The following is a 26,364-nucleotide window of genomic DNA, read 5'->3' as shown; positions in this document are numbered from 1 at the left end:
GGACCCTAGGAATCTCCAATTAGTGGAGAGATCAGCTAAGAGAGAGACCTTGCATTCTTTGATGAGTCAAAAAGGGCTCAAATGCTGGTCAGTATCATTATCAGCATGAGCTACCAATAATCGGTGAAGAGTGTCATAATTGTGATAAAATCCTTTACATCGTGCATACATAAGGTTGTTTGACCATGGCACTGTGGTCATTTACATGATTTTAGCCACCATGACCACACAGTAAATGTTTATGGAAACCTCACATATATGGGGCAGTAAATTCAGGAATGAGACACTTTAGCATCATTTACTTGTTATTTTAAGACACTTTTCTAGATTAATGTAGATTAATGATTCCAAATATATTAGTCTTAATGACCATTTATGAGCTAGTGGTCATTTTGGTCGATTTTGGTCCCGACAATGACCAATCACATTTGCATGTATCAAAGAGGATTCAAATGTTGTCGCTCCGTATTGTTAATAAGATGTATTTTATCAATTATTGATTTCAATATGATATGACTAATAGCACATTATCAAAATTTTGAAACCAATTTGGCCATTTTGACTATCTATGGCATGTATGACTTTTGTAAATAAACATAACAGGAGCAATTGTGGAAATGCGTTCAATCCCTTTCGATTGGAAATATTAAAAGCTCACCTTGAGTAAAAAAAATTGTGCCAAATACCTCACCATTTGGTCATTGTGTGGTCACTGAGTAGCCATAACATCATTCCCTCATTTTTTATTTAAATTATACAGATAACTATATTCTAGAGGAAGGCACTAATCCTGAACTCAAAGGTGCGTCATTACAAAGCTATTGGTCAAAGTGGATTTCACGAATAGATTTAACCATGGTGCATTTTTATTACCTTTGCCATTTTGTGTAATGTTTCACAAACCTCACATTGGCATGATTGGTAAAGTTGAAAGTGGAAAACTTGCCCTAAATTGTTAAAGAGTGACCAAAATTCGGCACAGAGAATAATTTCATATAGAGAATGTATTTTATTACCCAGTACGTCTTCAAAAGAATTAAGGGTAAGTTTGCTGCTCACCAATCATGCCAATGTGAGCTTTGTGAATCACTGTACAAGAAAAAACAAAGATTGTAAAAATGAATGATAGTTAAAACTCTTTGTGAACTTCACTGTGACCTATTTTGCTTTGTAATGATTCTCAGTACAGTTTGACTTTAAAGAAGGAAAATAATTCTGGCTATTTAGGAACATACAGTGATCAAAGGGGCCACAGTAGACAGTCACATGATATTTGGCACAATTTTTACTCAAGGTGAGCCTTTAATATTTCCCATGAAAAGGGATTACGCATTTCATCATGTTCATAGACCTACAATTGCTGCTAAGTCAATTTTATTTCAAAATTCACACATTGGATAGACGGTCAAAGTGGCCAAAGTGGTCACATTTTGATTATGTACTATTAGTAATATCATATTGAATTAAATAATTTGTCATTTATTATGATTGATACAACAAATCTTACAAAAATATAGAGCAAGAACATTGGAATACTTTTGATACATGTAATTGTCATTGCTAATTATAGGGACCAAAATGACCACTAAGTAGTCATTAAGACTGATATATTCTAAATCATTGTATTAATCTGGTGCAGAAAGTTTTTGTAATATGTCTTATCTAACATCATTCTTGAATTCGTTTCCATGAATTACAAAATGGTTAATGTGCATAAAATCATGAAAATGACCAAAGTGCATGGTCAAACAACCTTATGTGTACTTGATGTAAAGGTTTTTATCACATTCATTAAACTCTTGATTATTGGTGTAGTAGCTCAAGCTGAAAATAATATTAAGCAACATTTGAGCTTTTTTTAAATCAAATAATGTGTGGTGACGAGAAATTATTGAGGAAAGGTGATCAAAATTACCACAAAGTGCAATAGTTCGGCCAATAACACTGATTTATATGAAATCCTTGCATTGATTTTCACCCCAAAGCTTTCAAACTTTTCCAATTTAACAATAATTGATGCTAATATTAACACAATCCTGAATTGTCTCCTCACTATGTTCACTATAGGCTAATTTAGTATACACATTGGGCAGGGGACAATCTGGCCAAAATGACCAAGGTTGTCAAAAATATTTTTGGGACACTCAATTTAAATGATTAATACACCAGTGTTAGGTGTCACAGCACACCCTTGTAACGATTATAGTAACATTCAAAGTACTTTTGGATAAATTGAAGTATTGAACAGATGGTATTGGTCATTTGGGGCCAAAAAGTGGCCGAAATGACCATAATCTGTTAAATGGGGTCATTAAGACTGACATATTGGGAATCAGCTTGAAATTCTACACAAGAACGACATATGCATCATTCCCATTTTATAAAGGAGGAAGATAAAGCACACTGAAGACCTCAAATTCCTGCCAATTTGCACAGTTATTAATGCAAAATTGCACGAATTGTCAGTTACCCAAAATGGTCAAAAGTCAAAACTAATGATATAAATTACATGAGGTCAAAATACTTTTGAAAATTTCATTTTAAAGGATTAATACACCAATGTTTGATGTCACAGCACATCCTGGTAACGATTCTGGTAACATTGAGGTATTTTGGATAAATTGAACTGATGTTATTGGTCATTTTTATGGCCATAAGTGGCCAAAATGACCATTAGGTGTTCAATAGGGTCATTAAGACTGATATATTTAGAATCAGCATAATATTCTATACAAGATGGACATTTAAATGTATTCCCATTTTATAAGGGAAGAAGATAAAACACACTGAAGACCTCAAATTCCTGCCTATGTGCGAATGGTCAGTTATGTCTAAAGTACCCAAAATGACCCTCATAGGTCAAAACTGATGGAATGAGGTCAAAATAATTTTGAGATGTTCAATTTAAAGGATTAACACACCCCAATGTTAGGTGTCGCAACACACCCTTGTAACGATTCTGGTAACGTTCGAAGTATTTGGGGGTAAAATGATCTAATGTCATTGGTCATTTTTAGGGCCATAAGTGGACAAAATAACCATAAGCTATTGAATAGGGTCAATAAGACTGATATATTTGGAATCTGCATAAAATTCTACACAAGATGGATTTTTGAACGCATTTGCATTTTATATTGGGAAGAAGATAAAACACGCTATGAGACCTCAAATTCCTGCCTACATGTATATGTGCACTTTATTATGCAAAACTTCGTAAAGGGTCAGTTATGTATAAAGTACCCCAAATGACCCTCATAGGTCAAAACTGATGGAATAAATTACACAAGGTCAAAAAACTTTGTGAGATTTTAAATTCAAAGGATTAACACACCAATGTTAGGTGTCGCAGCACACCTTGTAATGGTTCTGGTAACGTTCGAAGTATTTGGGGGTAAAATGAACTGATGTCATTGGCCATTTTAAGGGCCATAAGTGGTCAAAATTACCACAAGCTATTAAATAGGGTTATTATGAATGATATATTTGGAATCGGCATAAAATTTTACACTTAAAGGACATTTAAATGCAATCTCATTTTATCAGGGAAGAAGAAAAAACATGCTGAAGACCTCAATTTCCTGCCTATTTGAACAGTTAATAATGCAAATTGCGCGAATTTACTGCCCCATATATGTGAGGTTTCCATAAACATTTACTGTGTGGTCATGGTGGCTAAAATCATGTAAATGACCACAGTGCCATGGTCAAACAACCTTATGTATGCACGATGTAAAGGATTTTATCACAATTATGACACTCTTCACCGATTATTGGTAGCTCATGCTGATAATGATACTATGGAAGCTTAAAAGTGCCACCGAGATGCTGAGATAATTATCTCGGGAAGTCGACATCTTGATAGCAAAAGATAAGATGACGAGATCCCAGATCTCATCATGTCGACATCTTTTAGAAGAGATGATGAGATGACAAGATCCCGGATCTCATCATGTCAACATCTTTTAGAAGAGATGATGAGATGACAAGATCCCGGATCTCATCATGTCAACATCTTTTAGAAGAGATGATGAGATGACAAGATCCCAGATCTCATCATGTTGACATCTTGTAGAAGAGATGATGAGATGACAAGATCCCGGATCTCATCACGTTGACATCTTGTAGAAGAGATGATGAGATGACAAGATCCCGGATCTCATCATGTTGACATCTTGTAGAAGAGATGATGAGATGACAAGATCCCGGATCTCATCATGTTGACATCTTGTAGAAGAGATGATGAGATGACAAGATCTTGGATCTCGTCATGTCTACATCTTTAAGAAGAGATGATTAGATGACATGATCATGGATCGAAGATCTTGTCATCTGATCATCTCTTCTACAAGATGTTGACATGATGAGATCCGGGATCTTGTCATCTGATCATCTCTTCTACAAGATGTCAACATGATGAGATCCGGGATCTTGTCATCTCATCATCTCTTCTACAAGATGTCAACATGATGAGATCCGGGATCTTGTCATCTCATCATCTCTTCTACAAGATGTCAACATGATGAGATCCGGGATCTTGTCATCTCATCATCTCTTCTACAAGATGTCAACATGATGAGATCCAGGATCTTGTCATCTCATCATCTCTTCTTAAAGATGTTGACATGATGAGATCCGGGATCTTGTCATCTCATCATCTCTTCTAAAAGATGTCGACATGATGAGATCTGGGATCTCGTCATCTCATCTTTTGCTATCAAGATGTCGACTTCCCGAGATAATTATCTCAACATCTCGGTGGCACTTTTAAGCTTCCATATGATACTGACCAGCATTTGAGCCCTTTTTGACTCATCAAAGCATGCAAGGTCTCTCTCTTAGCTGATCTCTCCACTAATTGGAGATTCCTAGGGTCCATGGTCACTGGTCAATATTGAGGGAAACGTGGTCAAAATGACCACAGGGTCCAATAGTTATGGTCTGTGTGGAATAATTTCATTGATTTCCACCAAGAAGCTTTCAAACTTACCCATTTAACAATAATTGATGCTAATATTAACGCAATCCAAAATTTCTCCTCACCATGTTCGATATCACCTGAATTAACATAGACAATGAGCAGGGCTGGCCTGGGGGTCAAGGTGGCCAAAATGACCAAGGTAGTCAACTTTGGGGATGCTCAATTTTAAGGATTCATTCACCAGTGTTGGGTATTACAGCACACCCTTGTTAAGATTCTGGTAACATTCGAAGTATTTCTGGATAAATTGAACTGATGTTATTGGCCATTTTATGTGCAGTTTATTATATGCAAAACTGCGTGAATGGTCAGTTGTGGCTAAAGTACGCCAAGTAACCCTCATAGATCAAAACTGATGGAATAAACTGCATTAGGTCAAAATACTTTTGAGATGTTCAATTTCAAGGATTAATACACCAATGTTAGGTGTCACAGTATGCCCTTGTAACGATTCTGGTAACATTCAAAGTATTTGTGGATAAATTGAACTGATGTCATTGGTCATTTTAAGGGTCATAAGTGGCCAAAATGACCTTAAACTGTTAAATAGGGTCATTTAGACTGGTATATTTGGAATCAGCATAAAATTTTACACATGAAGGACATTTAAATGCATTCTCATTTTATAAGGGAATAAGAAAAAACATGCTGAAGACCTCAATTTCCTGCCTATTTGAAGGGTTAATAATGCAAATTGCGCGAATGGTCAGTTATGTCTAAAGTACCCAAAATGACCCTCATAGGTAAAAACTGATGGAATAAATTACATGAGGTTGATGGTTATGATCCAGCGCACATTTTGAAAATAAAATGTGGATTTCTAAAAACATCCAGTCGAAGCTCTGATCAATATTTGTAACACATTTCGGCCAAAAAATCATGAAAATTGTCATTTTTGGCCAAATTATGGCCAAAATGACCACTGCTGTTGTGATTTTGGCAAATGAAAGCACTTTATCTGGAATCTGTGTGCATTTCTACTTAAGATAGACCCTTTTAATTGCATGTGGCTACAAAAGCAGTCTGTTAAAGGACCATTTTCCAAAGAGTGGTCAAAATGGTCATTTTTGGCCAAAATGACCAAAATGGCGTGAGTACGGTCAATAAGAGTGGCATTTTTGGAATTAGCGCACAATTTTACCCCGGATAAGCTTGTCAAACCTTCCCCACCAAAAATTCTGAATAAAGCCCCCTGGCTCCTAGACTAATAGAACATGAAATGGGTGATTCTAACCATTTTGATTGATATTATGTACATGTAGGTGTATACTTTTGTGAATCCCTTCAGCTAAACTGGTGATTTTTACTGGTCAGAGCAGGTTAATTTCTTTGTCACTGAGCATGAAAAAAAACCTTTATAATTGATTCACCCTAGCCTGGAAGATGACTTCCTCTTGCATGTTAATGTGGAATTACTATAAGACGTAAAAAAAAATACATATCAATCAACTATTTGGACTTCCCTTGATGATCACTAATTTTTTTATATACAGTATAGAAACTCCTTACTTTTTTCAAGTTGTAAAAAAGATCTGGAAAATAAAACAAACCATATGGTTTCATGAAATGCAGAAAGGTTCGAAAAAGTAGAACCGCATTTCTTTAGAAAAAATATTTTTATGGAATTGTGACACACATCATGTATATACATTTTATATGAAAAATTATAACATTTTAGCCCCATAATTTACGCGAACAGCTTCATTCATTCATTGATTAAATAGTGTATTGGAAATCATCAATTAATTCACTAAATTCTAAAATATGACTTCACACAAAACATCAAGTTTTTCAGCTCGTAAAAATGCTGCGAACCCTTGTACATTTCCCATCATGAAAAAAATGATAAGATATTGCTCCCGATTGTATGTATTGAGGTTACTTAATTATGTTCTCCTGAATGACTACCTATTAAAAGACTTTTCATTAAAAAGGAAGAATTTAGGGGCAATGCTCCCCTTCTGATTGATAAAAGTTCATTCATGTTTTATTCAGACTGCCCAGTACAACACGCAAGTGCATGTACAACACACAGGTGTCCCGTACGACACAGAAGTGTCCCGTACGACACATTATTTTGTTTATGATATATTGACAGACATATTCAGCAAATTGTGGTTTCTAACATAATGAATGTCTTTAGTGTGATAGGACTATCATTATCATCAGCCAAATAAAGTGATTGAAGAAGTCAAAGAGACATTTAGTAAGAAAGTTTGGCAGCAATTTAGAAATGTCCTGTACGACACATTTTGAGTGTCCCGTACACCACAATGTTCTCGAAAATTGTAATTTGCTCTATTTATTCATGAATGTTTATTTTGCTTTCTTTCATGGATATATTTGTTCTTGGGTAATTGAATATCAATTTGAGTTCAGTTTCTATGAAAATTATCTGTCCAACTCACAGACTTTAGAGTACAAACTTGAGGTTTCGAAAAAAGCCACTTTTTCTGTGTCCGTACGACACATTACTATTTTAAATCTGTATCATACAGGATGTGAATTAAAGTCATGATAAGTCTTGGTTTTTCTAACACTCTAGTAGTACTTGATGATCACCTTTACTAGTTACTGGAATATTTTTAGTATTTATTGTCAAAAAACTGTCAAATGTTCTCTAAATGTCCTGTACGACACGTATGGAATCACCCTATATATGTCTCTATTTCATAAAACTTACACAAATATGGTTATTGGATCATTGTAATTTCAGGTTACTTGTTTTTTTTTCAATCATTTTGTTAAAACCAGGGTGAGATATGCACATATTTCAATGTTGGTTTTTTCCATCTGCAAGAGCAGTGCGCATTTTAGCTTGCATGAGCGCCATGTTGAGCGCCGCGATGAGCGCATGCCATGCATTTTATTATTGTTTTAATCACAGAATACAATTTTTCATTCCCAGAGGTTGGCAGGTCTGTGTATAGTTTTGTTAGCAAACACTTTTCAAAAATCACTTTTTTTCATACACAGTTATAATTTTCTTCCCACCCCCCTCCCAAAAGAAAGGAGACGATAGAATTTAAAATGTGTTTTTTTTTGTTCAGAACTTCAATCATGCTCTATTTAGATTGATATTACATGTACATGTGGGCAATTCCATGGTAACGGAATTACAAATCAGAGAAATTTGGCTGTTATTTTTGCTCACAGCATCCAGATATCTCAATATTTTCAAATTTTCTGAACCTAATACTGTGCATGGCCACTAGTGCTATATGCTGAACCAAGATTTTTAGAAAACCCCTCACACGTTCAGATGTGAATGACGGATATGTGCTATGGTAACGGAATTACCAGAGAAATGAGTCATTTTGCAACCCAAAGTTTAGTAAAAGTTTCTCTGAAATCTACAACACACTAGCTCCAAGTTAATGTCTGATTCAATTCATTATAATGTCAACTTTATTTTGAAAGTAATTTATTCACAAATATCATCAACAAATTTTGATGATTGGTCTTTCTTTAGGGCAAGTACATGGTAACGGAATTACACATAATGGTAACGGAATTACGCCTCTGACATTTGGGAAGGAAAATTATATTTTTAGGCATTTAGGACTGGTGAAATGCCTCAATAAAGCTTGTTTATACATTCTTCTCTAATACTTAACACAATCTAAGTACTTCAAGTCTCTAATATTAAATAAAATATAAGTATATAGTACGTAATAGGTGGCTCTACCATGAATAAACATGATTTTACAAAATATTAGGGATCAGTGGTAATTAAATTTTAGTTCATTTTCAATTTTAGGGGTATTAGGACTTACTAGCCACTTTTTGCCTCCTGTACTGATGGAAAGAATTATGTAAAGGCCAAAAATCATCACTAGTAATCATGGTAACGGAATTACATGGACTACAGCCATACGTATACACATTAGGAATTTTACAAAAACTGAGGACAGCATGTTATCAGATCTGCATATTTAGTCAAAGATTTGTGTAGATGATAGTTTAAGATATTCTAAAGTATTTGAATACTCAAAAGAAACATAGTTTCACATACAATTGGCATCTTAAACAGTTAAACTGAAAACTTTCTATTGGTTGTTCAATAAAATGATTTGAAAACAAGAAACAATGCTGAAACCTCATGAAAATAGTGTTGACATTTACATCTTGAAAAAATTTAGTGGACAACTAAGCAACAAATTGGTTCTTAATCAGTGCACCAATCTAATTTTTTTTAAAGGTAAGGATTCATTTTCTGTCTATATGTAGCTCATTGAGGACTGCAATTATAGCAGATCTGAGTATGAAGTCAATATTGGACATCTTCCTGACAGATGTATTTCCCAATTGTGACCCTAAGAAACTGCAGTGATTTGATGATCTTATGTCATATTCATGAAATTAGTTGGTTTTCTTGGGGCATGATTTTTTTTATTATATTAAAATTTTATCTTTTAATAAAATATGAAAATTTATCCGAGATGCATTTTTATCTTCCGTCTCTAAAGATATGTGACAAAGCAGTGCCTAGGATATATAGACATGTTTATCGCGTATCCAATCATTGCATCACAGATGATGTGCCTGCACCAAATTTCCTTTGAAGAAAAAAAAAGAACTGCAAATAAGGTGGAGGCTACATGTATTCTCTCTATACATTTTCAATTTCAGCAATATTTCTAGGTCAATTCGCTCAAGACTTTGAAATAAGAATAAAGGAAAATGATAAATCATTTAATCATTAAAGTACTACTCTAACATTATTCTTGTAGATTAAAGAAATATTTCAAATATTTTTATTGACTAATGTTGTTTATGAAATGAAATGAAGTACAAAATGATGTGATATTGACTTCATATTTTTGTTCATTTTTTTTTCAATTAAATCCCTGTAGGCACAGAATTTGATATAATGCCATCTCACTCATTTGCCAAAACTCATGGCAGAAAGGCTTTTAATTGGTTGAATGAGATGAGTGCTACAAAAAACAGCCTTTCTCATTACAAATTGGTTCAAAAATAGGTTTGTGTCACAGAGATAAAACAAAGACAAAATGGTTATTGGAATACCATTTCCGAATGAATTTTAGGTGATTTTATATCACTTATTTTAATAGAGATAAAATATTTCATTTTATATCAGAATGTATATGAGAATACTACCACTGTCTCTTTAATAGCATTTCTCTCACAGCAGAATGCTGTACATACATTTCTACCCATTTCAAACTGAGTTATGTTGCTGTTCTCAGATGTTTTGTTATTAATGACTTTGTTGGTCTCAATATTATCACCATCCTCTCCTTAGAGAAGTGTTCACATTCTGTGTATCATCCTCACTTGAAGGGTCATCATCGTTACTCACTTTATCCGTGAAGCAGTGATTATTGGATGATGCTGACTTTGCATGTTTCTGAGCATCCATTGCATACATGTAGGGGTGGAGCACATTATTGGTTTGGTGCTAATTAAGGCATCTTGAATATCTGCCAAATCCACCTTACTTTTGAAATGTCATCTGTATAAAGATTTAGTATGATTTTTTTGGCATGTGATTCTTCGTAACATCTGTAAATTATGGATCTCACTTCAATCTTTTCCACTCATTACTTTTTACTGCTCGCTACACTGTTCGCCAATCGATGCCAGAGTCTGGTCCCTCACCATGGCATGTTGCAAAGAATATCCAATCTTCCGTTGCAAGGACAGTTACACAGAAGATATCGCTTAAATTAGTAGGCGGTCCCTTCTGAAAACTATACCCATTTCTTTGAAGCAGAGAAATACTCCCAGCCGTCCCGGAATTTCTTTTACTGAAAAGTTCATTAAGTCTGTTGAGGGTGAATTGATCAGAGGCAATTACAAAAAAAAGGATTGCCATTCTTTTCCAAGGCACACACAGTGAACATGGTCACTTCGTGATTGTGCGTCCAGTATTTTGGATCTCATTAGAACTGGTATTTGGCAATGACATTTTTTGCAAAATCAATCTGAATGAGAATTTTGTTAAGATCATCCTGCATAATCATTTTTCTACTCCTCCCCAAGAATTGATCGCCCATTAATCCTTTGTAAGGCATTCACCTACATTGTATGCTCCATCAATATACTTTATTGATGCTAATGTACATTATCTTGCCCTTTTTCTGAATGTTATACTCAGGCCATATTGAATGGGACTTGTTGTCAAACAATTGTATAATTTCATCCTGATTTGGAGTGTAATTACTAATCAGAAGGCTTTTAATGTTTATAACTGTGATCTACAGCTAAGATATCAACATGCCATTGGAACAAAATTGGCTAACGCACACCCCTTTAAAGATATGATAATGGTAATTCCGTTACCATGTAATTCCGTTACCACAGTTACAGCAGAATTAGAAATGATATTTCAAAAAAATGTTGCTCAGTCTTTAGCAAGTCACATGAAATCAGAGAATTCAGAATTATATAAAATTCAAGCAAGTATTTAGTTCATAGGAAAAACTTTTCAGTTTCATGGTAACGGAATTACATCCGTTTTTGTAGTAGATTGCAAAATTTTCTCTGAGAAATTTGAAAATACCCATGATAAAGACATTTGCTACTGGTAATTATTACACCTTCACACACAACATTAGATGATCTTGAACCAAAATTGTAAAATATTTTTTTAGTTATCAAATTTATCCAAAATAATGTAAAATACATGTTCTCTAATTGAAAATGGTCATTAAATTCAAAAGATTGCTCCACAAAAACCGTAACAGATATTTGAAAAAGGTTTTCAGTTCCTTAAAATATAAGGTTTTGTGTAAAAAGGACATTCACATTCAGATGCATATTATTAATTTTGAATTTTACTGTTTTTACCCTCTCCCATGTGGAATTGCCCATGTACATGTAGGCCTGACTCGAAGCATTTAACTGACATTTGAATGACCGTTACACACACAAAAAAAGTTTACAAATTTGGTAAATGTTTAAAACTAAAAAAAAGTGACCCAAATTAACTTAAAGCCTGTGTATAGCTCTGGTAAAGGGTCAATAATGTGATTGATAATCGAATATCATCTAATATGACCGTCTTACTGAAGCGTAGAGACCGTTAGATATTTTTCCAACTGCACTTCTCTGAGAAAATTTCAAATATTCAAATCTTGGATATATAGCGCCCTCTCTTGGCGATGCTTGTTTTAAATTAAAAAATGGGCATTCAAGCACTTGTCTTATAAATTTAGCGATTAGATATCCAAAAGTTATAGACAAAGAACATATCTTGAAAGTTTCAGCCCATTCCATGATTTGGAATAGGATTTAATTGAAAGACAATAACACACAGATATTTTAATTTGATCGGGTGACCCGATCAAGTTAAATTTCCATGTAAAATCGCAAAATTTATCCTGTAAAACACATTTTCATTTCATATCCTCCACATCATAACTGTTATAGGGCATATCCATTCATATTAGCTAGCAATGAATTGGAATAGTGATAGGTGCATTTTGGTGGATTTACCAAATTTATACACAAGCTTTAAATACCTTATTCTTAATTGTGATTGATGTTGTGTGAATCAAGAAATTTTTTAATTGATGAACTTGATTGATTGGTTTATTTATTTCAAATATTCACTGAAAATAGCAGCCAAAGGCTGAATTACATTCAGTTTACAAATGGTATATACAGACATATAAAAGATAACTTAGAATAAAATAGGCAAATATCAAAATGAAATTATTCTACAAAATAATTATACATAAATATGAAAATAATTGAAATACCCAGCATATGAGAAGGAAGCTGGGTCAGAGGTAGAATGAAGTACATGTAGTGAGAAACCCGGGGGGGCCACTTACATTGACGAGTGGATACCATGCGCGACCAAAAAAACACGTAAAAAGGATGTCCTTTTTACGATAGGGCACGTTACGTACGTAACGTGATAAGGGTGTCAAAAACACAAAAATAATGAAAAAGGGTATCTATTTCGCTAGGAAAATAACATGTTTAGGGTCGAATTTGCGGGGATGTTAAAACAAAATTAAAAATGTTTTATAAAGGATGTCCTTTTTGCCCCAACACTTTGTGTGTAGAGTCCGATTTGCGCGAGGTGTAGAAGGTGGGGTCGTACTTAACCTAATAAGGTAAAGCCGACGACCGAAGGACCCGTAACAATAAAACATTCCTACTTGTTTAGGGATTCATTTCAGGGAATATTTGTCAAGAGTATCGTTTTGTTTCCAATACTTGTTAACGGTAGGGTTTCACACGCCAATACTTGTTTAGGGGTGCATTTTCATAATATGGAAATTACGTGTTTAGGGTGCTTTTCGAGACCCCGTGGTCGCGCATGGTATCCACTCGTGAATGGAAGTGGCCCCCCCCCGGGTGAGAACATGTTAGAAAGCAAGACAAAATGAAATAAGAGGAAGAGAGGGAGACAGAAACAGAGTTAAAGAGATTGGGTATTTAACAAAGATGGAAAAAAAATTATCGGAAATAGTAATTAAAATGCAACAAATGAAAAACTAAGGAAGAAACAAATCATATTGGGATACATGTTTCTAAGTCAGTGCAAAAGGAATTCAGAACAGTTCAACAATTACGGAAAATGACATCTTGAGTAACATCATTTAGCATTGTTTGACATTCAAGTACTGTTTATGGAGGAAATAAGTATGAAATTATCAAGGTACATGTAGGTATGATTTGACATAATGAAATAATATTTTGTCATAAAGGAGTATTTGGATTAAAAAAGAAGTACATGCGTAGTTTTATTAAAAGAGGATATATAAAACAGGTGAGTTCTTGGAGATGATTACTTGTATTTACCTATATATTAATCAAAATAAACAAAATATGAATATCAAATGTACGTTACAATAGAAAAAAAATGGGAACGGTCAGTGGAAGCATTCAGTTGGGTGTGTAAATGATTATAAATTATTCAATAGATTTACAAGATATGGGATTGCACTGTCTCTTAATCTGTTTGTCCTGAATCTAAGTTGTGTGTATGGTCTAGAATGCCTTGTTGATCGAATATTAGAGTCTCTGGTTGGCAAGAGATGGCGGAAATGGGATGTTGGCTTCACCAGGTCCTTCGCGAATGAGAGAGACAATGCATTGCGTCGATCAGCAAGCGAAGGCAGTTTGAGAACAAAAGTGCCTGCTCGTAAGATATATAGCTTTCACTTAATACAACTCGTAGGGCTCGCTTTTGTATCGACTCAAGTTTTCTTGCTTCCTCCTTGGTGATCCCGGCATTCCAAACAGGGGCCGCGTACTCTGTGACTGGTCTCACATAGCAAGTGTATATGGTGAGAAGATCAGAGGGTGGGAGGGCAAACTTCTTCAGGAGACGTAGCATGTAGAGCTTGCGGTTGACACTTTTGAGAGTTTCAGAAATGTGTGTACTCCATTTCAGGTTACTTTGAATGTGCACACCCAAGAGTTTGACACATTCAGCCTGATGGAGTAATTCGTTTCTGACTCTGACTAATGGGGGAGGTGTTGGATTCCTTGTAAAACAAAACTCAACGGTTTGACATTTCTTTGGATTAAGTTTCATTTTGTTTATGTGAGACCATTCACAGAGACTGCCGACTGCCGCTTGGATAGCAGGTCTTTGCTCTTTACCACGATACTCTACCAGTGACAGATCATCAACATACTTGTATACACAGACATTAGGAGAAATAGGCCCAAGATTATTACATGCATCGTTAATCATGGCCAAGAAAATAATCGGGCCTAGTTTGGTCCCCTGGGGGACACCTCCATTTGTTGAAATCCAGTCAGAGAGTTGACGTCTATAGCGAACACGTTGTTGTCTGTTGCTGAAAAAATCACTTATCAGCTCCACTACGCAAGGACGAACATTGAGTTCAAGCAATTTACGATTTGCAAGCCCATGGTCCACGTGGTCGAAAGCCTTTGCAAAATCTGTTAGGACGAGGGTGGATGACGACTTCGGCTTATCGGCATTAGTGTAGATTCCATGCAAGAGACTGATGAGGCAGTGCGAAGTTGACATGCCACGTCGATTTCCAAACTGATGTTGATGAAAGGCTTCATATCTTCAAGTGTCCACTTTGCAAGAAAACTCTCAGCCACTTTCGCAAAATGATCAGTGAGGGAAATTGGCCTGATGCTGTCTAATGTAGTAGGTGACGATTTTGGCACCGGTGTGATAGTGGCTTTCTTCCTTACATCAGGGAATGTTCCACAAGAAAAGGAACTGTTGTGCAGATAGGCATGCTAAGTACATAAGCGAATTTCTTGATGATGCGGCCATTTACTCCATTGGGTCCACCAGCTCGTGATTGATTTATCGCTTTTAGTTGCCTGTGCACCTCCCATGGTTGTACAAGTGGTACAGGATGACGAGAAGGTAAGTAGGAGGGTAGTAATCGACGATCCAGCGGTTGCAGGTCAGCAGAATAGGAGGCAAAACATCCATTGATGCACTGAGCAATCTCAAACTCATTGTCAGGTTCAACGTTAGGTACAGTTATTGTTATTGGCTGGATATCGTTTGACATCATTTTACGGATCCCACGGTACCAGGCAGCCGGATCCTCCCTTTTCAAGTTCTGATTTCTATTAGAATAGAATGACCGTTTCGCATCATTAATTGCTCGTGAAAGCTGGTTTTTGAAGCGAGCAAATGCGAGCTTGTCCCCCTTCTTAAACGCTTTTTGTCTAGCATTTATTAGTGTTTTGATGTATGGCGTCATCCAGCATTTATCTGTGGGATGGAGCTTAACTGTACAAAGAGGAAAGTATTTTTCAATGGCCGAATTCAGTGTAGAGTAGAATTGGGTGCACTGTTCAGAAACACCATCTTGGTTATTAACCTCATCCCAATTATGATTAAGGGTCCATTGTCCAAATGCCCTCACATCACTATCTTTCATTGGGCGTGATGTTCTTACGGATAGCTTATTTGTGTTCGGAACAAGTTCATTAAAAGTCCAGTAAACGCTTGCGCTTCGACCAAGAGGTGCGAGGATGTTCGGTTCATTGTATCTGCTATATAAATTGGTAATGATCTTGTCCAACGTCCGTTCACCTCTAGTTGGCTTGTAAACGACTTGGCGAAATTAAGCGTCACAAAGAAAGGATTCAAGTCAAGCAATTTAAAATCCCCCAACAGAATTATACTTGCTTCTGGATGTTTTGTCATAATCCGATCTACTGCGAATTGCATTTGTTCAATCAATTGAGTAGCAACTTCATTGTCTGGTTGTGGATAGTAGATCACTGCCACAAAGAGAGACAAAATACCTCGAGGTAAACGACGAGGTCGGCATATCATCTCAAGATGACCAGGGGGTTGAAATAAAGAGACAGGCTTAGGTTTGAGCTCAGCTTTCATATAACAGGCCACCCCTCCTCCCGACCTATTACATCTGGGTTTTGAAAATGTCATAAAGCCTGGCAATAGGTGGTTTCAGACTGCCTCGAAGTTCATAAGTTTCAGGTATTCTCTGATTGGGAAATTTACCCCGATCAGAAAATACCAGGTATTTTGGTAATGTGAAAACAAACTACGCGTAATTTCCCTGAAAGAAAATACCCGCTAAATAGTAGGTACTTGGCGAAAATACGAAAACTTTCGCAAGGATTTTTCAAAGGTGGCAGATATTTTGGCAATGTGAAAGCGATTTACGGGAACTTTATCCCAGCGTGTCGTTGGGCGCGGGCGCCTTGGGTGGCTGCTGGGTTAGTGATTTTGAATCTCGTGCCTTGCCTGCTTATCAGACCATACTGTGCATGCTCGTAACTTCAGGAACTTATCCCGAAGGGTATGTTTCGGGCGGTGTGAATGCAGGAATAATTAATGGGTATTACTATTTTTTAGCCTAAAAAAGTTCTCGTAATTTAACGGGGATTCTTATGATCGAGGCGGTTTGAAACCACCTAGAGATATGTACTCCAAGGGTGTATCTATCTTAAACCATGTCTCAGTGGCGGCAATAATGTCGACATCAAGATTAGAAACAGTAGCATGCAATTCATCAAGTTTATGTTAGGATTGGGCATTGCAAAGATAAAATGATGGTAAATGGGTTCCTAAATTGCTTATTGGCTAGATACCTTGGTCGTAGTTCGTAGGGAATGGACGATTTCCAATGACAGTGCATACTGGACGTCGAACTCGACGACCTCCACGACATCCACGCTTACGTTTTCTTATCCTTGATATTCCTAATTCTTGGGTTGTCGCTAGAACATGTTCATGAATAGGAACATTATTTGAGCGCAAATGATATAATTCATCAGTACTATACATGTATACTGACCTCCTGGGCACTTTATAGTCACATTCAGTAAATAACTGCAGGGGTCGTTGGCTTACAAAGCCGGCGACACTGGCGGGAGAATTCAAGTGTACTATACAGTGAGCGATATGAGCAAGATGAAAAATTAGACACAAACGAACTTTCATCGAAAGATCCATGTTAGCACAAAATAGTACAAACTGTTGACAAAATATCACTCAAAACGTTAGAAAATGGCACAGTCACACAGTTGCAGCTCAGTAAAAGGCACAGTCATGATCCAAAACTATGAAAATTATGGATAAAAACAGAACAGTGAGGTAAATGTTGCTGTTGAAGCGCCACCGACTTCATGATAATTTTTAAAATGTGCAAAAATTATAGTCACCCCATCATAATGTTTTATGAGAGGAAAGAAAAATATCAGTCTATGTTTTTTGTTTATGGATTCAAAGACTTCATTAAGATACCCCCCCCAAAAAAAAAAAGCAGTGTAAACCTGTGATGAATCAGGCTATGGTTTACTTAAATATTTGAAAATGTCTAATGTAAGCCGAAAATTTCTAATGTAAGCTGGGGCCGTGGAATAGTTCAAAAGTTGGGGAAAGTAGGAGGGGGGGGAACTGAAAATGCAAAAAATCACAGTCAGATGGTAATTTGTACATTTTTTAATCAAGAAAAAAAGTGGGGGCAGAACCGCAGAAGCCTCCCCCCCCCCCCCCCGGTTTTGTGGCCCCTGCTAATATTTTTGATAATTGTAATCATCTTCTTAAAGACAGGCATGCTAAATTCAATTTTCAGAATTTCATTAGTTTTATTTTCATTATGGACAACTGATGTTGAAGACTAGTTAACACAATCTTTCAATACCCCCCCTCCCCTGGCTTGTCTTGAAAAGTTGTGTTATCGCACCACTCCATTCTCAACGTAATGTTTTGAGGCAATCAAGGGGGGGCTATTAACTTGAAGGGTTTTTTTTAGCACACCACAATACAACACTTCGAGATGAAATTTTGTGTAAAATTGGTACGTGTGTTTGCAGTGCACTGCGTGATATGACCATGAACTATATGTTTTGGAAGTTTCGAATCGGCACTCTCAATAATAATACCAAATCAGTGTACACCAGTGGTACTCGGCAATGCTGACAATTAAATATGTATCATTCATTATTGTTCCTTTTCAGGAGTCTTTCCATCTAGCATGGACATCACTAGAGGCAGTTTAGATGATATCACCAGGCCAGCTAGAAGCTCTAGACACAGACCTGGTAGCAGAGTATCACTCAGCAGCCCAGTTAGTAGGCCCCTCAGTGTCACCAGTAGCTCATTGGAGATATTGCCTCCTGATCCTGATATACTGCTGCAAGAAGTGAGTGAATGATATAATTCTTGAAACAAGAAACTAACTTATAATAAAATGATTTGTAAATTATGGAAAATACAAACGTTTTCCATAATATCAGAATTGTGTGTGTTAAGTTTACAAAGGTTATTGTCCACATTTTTTTTCATTTGCAACTTTAGTTCTTAGAACAAACAAAAAAAGAATGAACCATATTCCCAAAACAGTCTCCTGCAATAAACTGTAGGGTACATGTCAAATGACTAGAGACTTTTCTTACTTGTGAAACCATGGCAAGTTCAGGAATGTCAATGAGTTGTATTAAAATGTACTAAAATTCAATATTCTCAAAATTTATGTGTTATCCTAGTAATCGTAAAGCTGATATAGTAGAAGGGAGACATAGGCACCGCAATTCTGATGGTGTCAGTGACTGTGACATCGTCAACATAAAAATTTCAACTTAAGGTTAAAGGTCAAGTCCACCCCAGGAAAATGCTGACTTGAATAAATAGAGAAAAATCATATTAGCATAGTGCTGAAAATTTCATCAAAATCGGATGTAAAATAAGAAAGTTATGACATTTTTAAAGTTTCGCTTATATTTCACAAAACAGTGATATGCACAACTAGGTGAGTCAGTCGATGATGTCCATCACTCACTAATTCTTTTGTTTTTTATTGTTTGAATTATACAATATTTCATTTTTTATAGATTTGAAAATTCGGACCAACTTGACTGAACCATATAATAATATATAATGCTAATTCACATGTTCAGGGAGGAATTAATCATTGTATCACTTGACAATGAGGAGAAAATTAGAATATTTCATATAATAAAATACAAAAGAAATAGTGAGTAGATGACGTCAGAGTCTCCTCGTTTGCATACCAGACAGGATGTGCATATAAGTGTTTTGTGAAATTAAGCAAAACTTTAAAATGTCATAACTTTCTTATTTTACATCCGATTTTGATGAAATTTTCAGTGTTATGCTTGTTGGATTTTTCTTTTTTTATTCAAATCAACTATATGTTGGGGTGGACTTGTCCTTTAAGTTATATGAATGTCAACGTAACTTTGGTATACCTGCCCAAAACTTACCAAGTGCAGAAATACCCTTAATCATTTGTAGTAGATTTTAACATGCAAAATTGATTATATCCAATGGGTAAATAAAAAATAGGAAAGGTTTGATCAGTGTTACAAAGTTGCTACTATATTGCATTGTGCTACGCAAGCAAGACTGTCAATGTCAATTAACTTGTTTAATGCCAAAGTATTTTTTTTCAATTAAAAAAGAGAGATACATAATGTATCTTATTTGTGTCAAATCATAATTGTATCTTCTTTCTTTTTCAAAGGACAATGATCTGGCTGTGGTTGAGTTTCTGGAGTCAGAAGACGAAGAAGTAGAAGATGTAACAGAAGAAGAAGGCATCAGTGAAATCGGTAGAAGTAATGGAGTGTTCAATGCTCACAGGGTTCAGGATAGGCTACACAATCTAGACCTTCTCCTAGCCAAAGATGATGAAAGCATGGGTGGTAGCAGTCCCGACACCGATGGACCAAGCAGTTTAAGAGAGCTTACATATGAAGCTCATCTCAACCACACTGATGAGGGGAGGTATGGGAGAAGTTCATCAAGGACTTCATCTAGGGGACAAGGAAGCGAGAACCAGGATGGGAGGCAAGAGGTGGAGGAAGAGGAAGATCCGGATGCAGACTTGGCAACCATCACGGATCCTGAGCTGAGAAAGGCCATCAAGAAGATGCGAAAGCTAGATCGTATCTTGAACACGAGAGTGACGAGGGAGAAGGAGGTGAAACGCCAGAGGAAGATACTCCATCATCAGCTGGAGGAAGAGCTGGATGCCATCAAAGAAGAGGGTGGTGGGAAGTCAAAAGAGGCATCAGAGAACACGACTAGGTTCCTAGCGTTGGTACCTCCTGTCAGCCATGATGAAGGTTTGTCAACTCTATATCTTTTTTTGTGTGTGTGTTTTCTAAAATTGAGTACTTGAAATCATGCTTCTTTTTGATATCTCCACTCATGTTTGTGTGTTTTAGTAGACGATTTATGGATTCTTCAGGAAATGTGATTTTTACATATAAATGAATATCTATTTTCGTTTTGATTTTTAGGAGTAAACATGGAAGACATTCCTTCGACTCCTGTGTTTGCAACGCAGCCTCCAGAGGGCAGCAGCGCGTCTCATAAAACTTCATCATCAAGTGAACATTCTAGTCCTGGTAAGTTGAAATTTCTAGGGTATGGGTCTATGATGGGACAAAGCTCAGCAGTATTTTCTGTTTTCTACAGTTCCTGTAGGAAGTCAGCAGCGCAGCTTTCTGTCACATGAATGCCAAGCCTGGTATAGCCAATTACCTAGGAAACCTTTTATATCTAAGTTAATCAGTCAGGGATGACAGAAAATTATTCTTGGGCCTGTTTTATAATAACTGAGTGGGGATTTGAACTCACCACCTCACAATCACGAGTCCATTGCTCTCACCACTGGACCACATTGTTATCCTTACGCATGTATGGGTACAAACTGAGCGGCTAGCGTACCTCAGTTTTTGATAGCATTAAAGCATTATTCTCATTGAATACTAGTATTGCTTAGAAGTGAATTAGGTCTTTAAATTAAGTTTCGTTGATGAATTTCAGCAAGGTCCATAGGTCAGAGCAGGAGAGCTTCGAAGACATCACCCAGGGATCATCTCAGAAAACCTAGACCACCTGGAGCAGGCAACCAGAGGAGGAAAGAAGATGAACCAGATTTCATTCAAAGGAATATTCAGGTGAGGATAGCATTCACTTCCCTTCAGCAATCCTTCTATCCACATTGTGCCGCACTAAATCTGGGTGAGGTGAAAAGGCATATGGTAGGATTGATTCCTTGAAGACACTGAGTATTTCTTACAGAGTAGCATCACAAGCTAAAGCTGGTGTGGGGCTTTGTATCTTCTAGCAAAAAGGGCTATGTAAATCCAACTATTATGATGAAATACAAGTATTCACATTGATTTTGTTCTCTAAATTTGTTTACTTGAATTAAATTCTAGGTCATACACTCTACAGTATTATGTATCCTGCTAGCTCTCTCAAGGATCGAGGGGGAGGGGTCTTTAAGTGTCAGTCCATTTGAACATATTACAAATTCAAAACAGGTTACATTACAAAATATAATAACTTTCCTGTGATATCTTTACTCTGCTTTCAGTTGGCTTCAGATGCTGGTAATCTGATTGCAATGACAGATGATGAAAAGAAAAGACTTGAAGATTTGCTCTCAGAGGTTGATGTGCTTGCAGGAGAGCCAGACGAGGTGAGATTTGTCTGAAGTTTTCTCATAATTGTGTTTAATGCCTCCACCCCCCAAAGGAACATTGTTTCCCATTATATTTCTTGATTACTCTGGGGTAAATTCAGGTGGAGAACTTACTGTTCGGGTGAGATTATGATATATTGTGCCATCTCCCCACTTTAATACAACAGCATCATCCACTTTTTTCTCAATTGATATGTCATGGGAGCTTAATTGTGTATGTGTGTGAGTTTGTGTTTTTAATGGATATTTATCAATCAGATATGGAGTCTTTGTATTGTCCTTTATCATCACAATCTGAAAAACATGACACAGAGTCAAAACCTGTTCTCAGTGAATAACATGTACATGTAGATGGATTATATGCACACACTGCAATGCTTGGTTATCCATATGTGCCATGTGATAATAAGGGAGTGTTGATGACGAGAGTAAGTTTTAAGGTTGTAGTGATTTTCACCAAATAATTTGCTCTCAGCCAGTCAGATGCAAGGATTTCCAGTAGCTTAGAATGTCTGTCATGGATAATCCCAAAGTAAGCTTGTCACAAATCTCTCCCCTGATGATAGATTTTAAGCGTGGGGAAACACGACATATGACATATAAAATCTTTCCTTTCCTTTCTCGGCTTTGAAGACACAAGTATATTTGTGAAACCCCTCTTTGCCTTGCTGCTGTCGATCACCTTATTATTATTATTTGTTTGGCGTCACTTATGCCTGGGAGGCGAAAAGCGAACTGAATCACTGTGACCCACAGGTCTCTCATATAACTGATAGAGGGAATTCAGGTGGACCAATTCCCCAGGGTTTCCCCCTACTCTTATACGAATAGTGCAGTAGGTTCTTAACATGCAAAGGTGATGACTTTCCTCTACACAGGGACACCATTTAATGACCTGTCCGAGGGACAGAGTTTTTTCCACTGTGACATATCCTGCATCTCTGGAATGGGGGACACATGACGCAGGCTTCTATCATCCGCTTGGGACGGACAGGAACCCATGACCTTTAGTTGGACAGGCAGAAACTTTACCGACTGAGTTAACTTGCTCCCTTGACTCGTCATGACATTATTTTCATATTTTTTTATCATCAGGGTTCTTCTGGGACCAATCTTCAGTTGAATCCCATCAGTGGATCAGGTTACATACCTGATGCAGACAGTCAGATGCTTCTTAAAGATATTGATGAGAAACTCAAGAACCTACTCCCATCTGATGATTTCATGGACATCTGTAGTACCCCCTCTATGGTATGTACTTTTTCAATTATCTTTGCTGTAATCTGTTTTTTGTTTATATTATAATTTATTTTCCTCTTCTTTCCTTGTTTTTCAATATATTTGTATGTTTCTTCTCTTTTTTTTCTCATTGTTGTCACCTTCATATTCTTACCGGCATTACATTTAATTTGGGATATTGGTGCTTTGGGGTCATATTGATACTTCACATCTGTTCATTTGATTGCTTGATCTTTGATGCATTTTGTGTACTTTCTGTGATTGAAATTCTGACCCGAGTCTTTTCATCTATACCACTTAGTGAAAATTATCTAAATGGATTATAGAAATTAGAGAAATGCAACAACTCTATTATAGGAGTATATATTTCTATATATTATACTTACAAAATGTTGATAGATTTATAAACCTTTCTCTATATTTAATTAACCATTTAGTTTTGATGATGATAGATGTCCTATATCGTTAGGCATCTCAGGGTTTTAGGGTCTAATCTCATATCAAGTCTTATTAGAAAATTACGAACACTGGAAAAATGAGATTAAATACATACAAGAGTTGATCTGTATTACTTGGACCTTGTTTCTTATTACATGACATTATGGAACAATGGAACAGATTAATCTTCAATAAGGATGTAAATGTAACATTTTTGCAGCTTGGAGACAGACGAGAGTCATTTAATACTGTAGCATTTGACCTGGGTGAACGTATCCTCAAGGACACCAAGGTAGAGCAGAGTCAGCAGCAGAGACTCAAAGACATTGAGCAGGAACTTACCAGTCTTCAAAATCAGGTGGAAAACGAGGTAAAAGAGATAATTTATTCTAGCATATCTTGTCTATTTGGATTGAATGACATCTCAAACAATTGAGAATAATGAGCATTGTATGTTTTTCCAAGTTCTCTATGAGAATAACAAAGGAAAAAATGTTACCTCTGTTACATGGACATTACATTTGTATATCATTAGCGATAGGCTCTCAGGTCTGAAATTGCAATTTATAATGATATTTGAGAATGGTATTCCATCTGTTTGCTGAAGTGATCATGGGCAGATCAGATACCTGCTGAGTTCAGATGACACGTGTGACATGTTTTTTTTTTATAGGTTAGATATGTCACAAAAATTGCCCCACCCAATGTTATGACCCAGAATTTTATTTCTCCTCCCTATCCTGTTGTAGATATCATCACCATCATTATCAAAGGCTCAGCTGAACTCCCTCCTGCAACGCTGCTCTGATGCCAGCGATAGGACCATGACAGAAATCACATCACCCCGTCTCAAACAGACACCGTCAACACTACAGTCCAACCAGTCCTCTCCCAGACTAAACAGTCAGCAATCATCACCCAGACTGCATGGTCAGGAGGGTAGTCAGGTGTCACTGGATGCACCCCCTGCTGCGAAGCTCTCTGATGGTGCCTTACAGCAGCTTCTCTCTGAGGCCAAAGCCAGCTTGGGGCTGCTGGCCCTAGAGAATGCTGATAGCAGTCGGGCCAGTAGCAGGACCACAAACACCTTGATGACAGGGAGGGACTCGGAATCACAACTTGAGTTCTCGTTAGGTGACTCACCGAGATCTGAAATGAGTATGAGTAAGTTTGCCCATTCTCTTTTATTGATTTAGAGTAAGTTGGATGAAGTGATAGTACATTCCCAAGGCTTTCTTCATATAACCATGTTTCTAAAGAAAAATTAAGGAGAGATTTAGCATAGACATTGAATTTGTAACACTGACTAAGTAAGAGAATATCTAAATAGTCCAAAACCAAATGTAGTGATATGGGATGAAATATTTTTAAAGGAGGAAAATTACATGAAAAAGAGATTTTGTAAAGTCACCTCTATTTGCACTTTGTATTGAAATAGCACAAAAATTATTTCTGGAGAATATTTTCCATGGCACTGCCTGTATGTGAAACATCATATCATAGATGTATGTTCATGACCAATTGTGAGATAAAAAGATAAAGCAGTACAGATTCTTTGTTACAGAAAAAATAGTTAAACATTACTAGATGTAAAGGTTGTGACACTGGATGCAAAATGCAGAAATTCAGAGTAAGTAGGTTTAATGAAAATAGTAAGAAATGAGGAATCTGTACATCTCCCTTCCATGAGTGGTGATTATATGCATAGTCTGTAGTACAGTATGTTTGTATAGCTATGCATCTTCAGGGAGTCTGTGTATGCAGAGAGGTGGAGAGACTTTCACTTCTTTTTAGGGAAAGTTGTTTTTATGTCTGATGGGGACTTCATTCGAAGCTGCCGACATTCTGGATCCTGGATTTGATTTTTTTGTCTTTTGTATGCACACAAAGTTTCTTTAGATTATTGTTTCAAAATAAAAAAAAGGTTGCAAAAAGATTTCTGTGATGTGGTAGGTGATTCTGGCACAAGATTGTGTAGCAGTGGTTTTGAAACCAGTTCAGACTGGATTCTGTAATAATTGCTTGCTGCTTAATTCACACTCAAAGCCAATGGAAAAACCTGGAAGCAAAAAAAAATCAGTCACAGATCAGATAGCACAAGATTTTGAAAATCACAGCACTTGAAAAACAGCTGGTATAGATAATGATGTATCGTATCTTACAGATACATCAAGAAATCTCGTCTCTCATGATGTCATCCAAGAACTTCTGAAGAACCCACGTGCCACCTTGTTGCAATCCAGCCGCCAGCAGTACACAGAGAACTATGAAGATAATAACCAGGATAGGGAACTTGATGATGATGAACTTAATGCTTCATTGGAAATATAGAAGTCAACATTAGACCCATCTGGTCAAGTGGGAAACAGAATGGAGAGGGTGTTTAAAAAAGACTTATTCTTGTTACTGAAGATAAAATACTGACATGGTTAATCATCCTCACAAATCTACAGAATAATTGGATGATACTCAGATAGCACTTACTAAGTAAAGCTTGATGTAACTTGGCAGTAGGTTACACAGTTCTTTGAAGTGACTGTCACAAACTTATTTACCCTGTGTAGGACTTTGCCTTAACTTTCTCAGCAATGATGTATTTTCATGAAGCCCACTCCATAAAAAAAGGATTATTCTCCAAATTGGATCATATTAAAAATTTGTCTTGGCCCGTTTAGAGAAGTAGAAGTATAGTCGATTTTGACCACTGGCTCTTATGATTCCTCTTAAATATTTGTAGAAATGATTTATTTGTCATCTGTTTATATGATAGGATGGTCATCTCTT

At 36.5% G+C, this 26,364-nt stretch overlaps 1 protein-coding gene across 1 annotated transcript in view; it reads left to right on the top strand.

The window, feature by feature from the left end:
• LOC121418626 (fibrous sheath-interacting protein 1-like) overlaps window positions 1-26,187 on the top strand; it is a 32,187-nt gene extending 6,000 nt beyond the window's left edge. Inside the window, exons 2-10 of the mRNA XM_041612603.1 lie at window positions 18,404-18,588; window positions 19,930-20,533; window positions 20,711-20,818; window positions 21,240-21,373; window positions 21,796-21,900; window positions 22,999-23,154; window positions 23,801-23,950; window positions 24,330-24,744; window positions 25,745-26,187. Of these exons, the coding sequence (XP_041468537.1) occupies window positions 18,421-18,588; window positions 19,930-20,533; window positions 20,711-20,818; window positions 21,240-21,373; window positions 21,796-21,900; window positions 22,999-23,154; window positions 23,801-23,950; window positions 24,330-24,744; window positions 25,745-25,911 (2,007 nt within the window). The 5' untranslated portion in view covers window positions 18,404-18,420 and the 3' untranslated portion in view covers window positions 25,912-26,187. The remainder of the gene's footprint in view (window positions 1-18,403; window positions 18,589-19,929; window positions 20,534-20,710; window positions 20,819-21,239; window positions 21,374-21,795; window positions 21,901-22,998; window positions 23,155-23,800; window positions 23,951-24,329; window positions 24,745-25,744) is intronic.
• Window positions 26,188-26,364: the final 177 nt, after the last annotated feature.

Source organism: Lytechinus variegatus, chromosome 7 (assembly GCF_018143015.1).
Source record: "Lytechinus variegatus isolate NC3 chromosome 7, Lvar_3.0, whole genome shotgun sequence".
Taxonomy (NCBI): domain Eukaryota; kingdom Metazoa; phylum Echinodermata; class Echinoidea; order Temnopleuroida; family Toxopneustidae; genus Lytechinus; species Lytechinus variegatus.
Note: the sequence above shows the minus strand (reverse complement) of the source record. Positions and strands in the feature narration are given on the sequence as shown.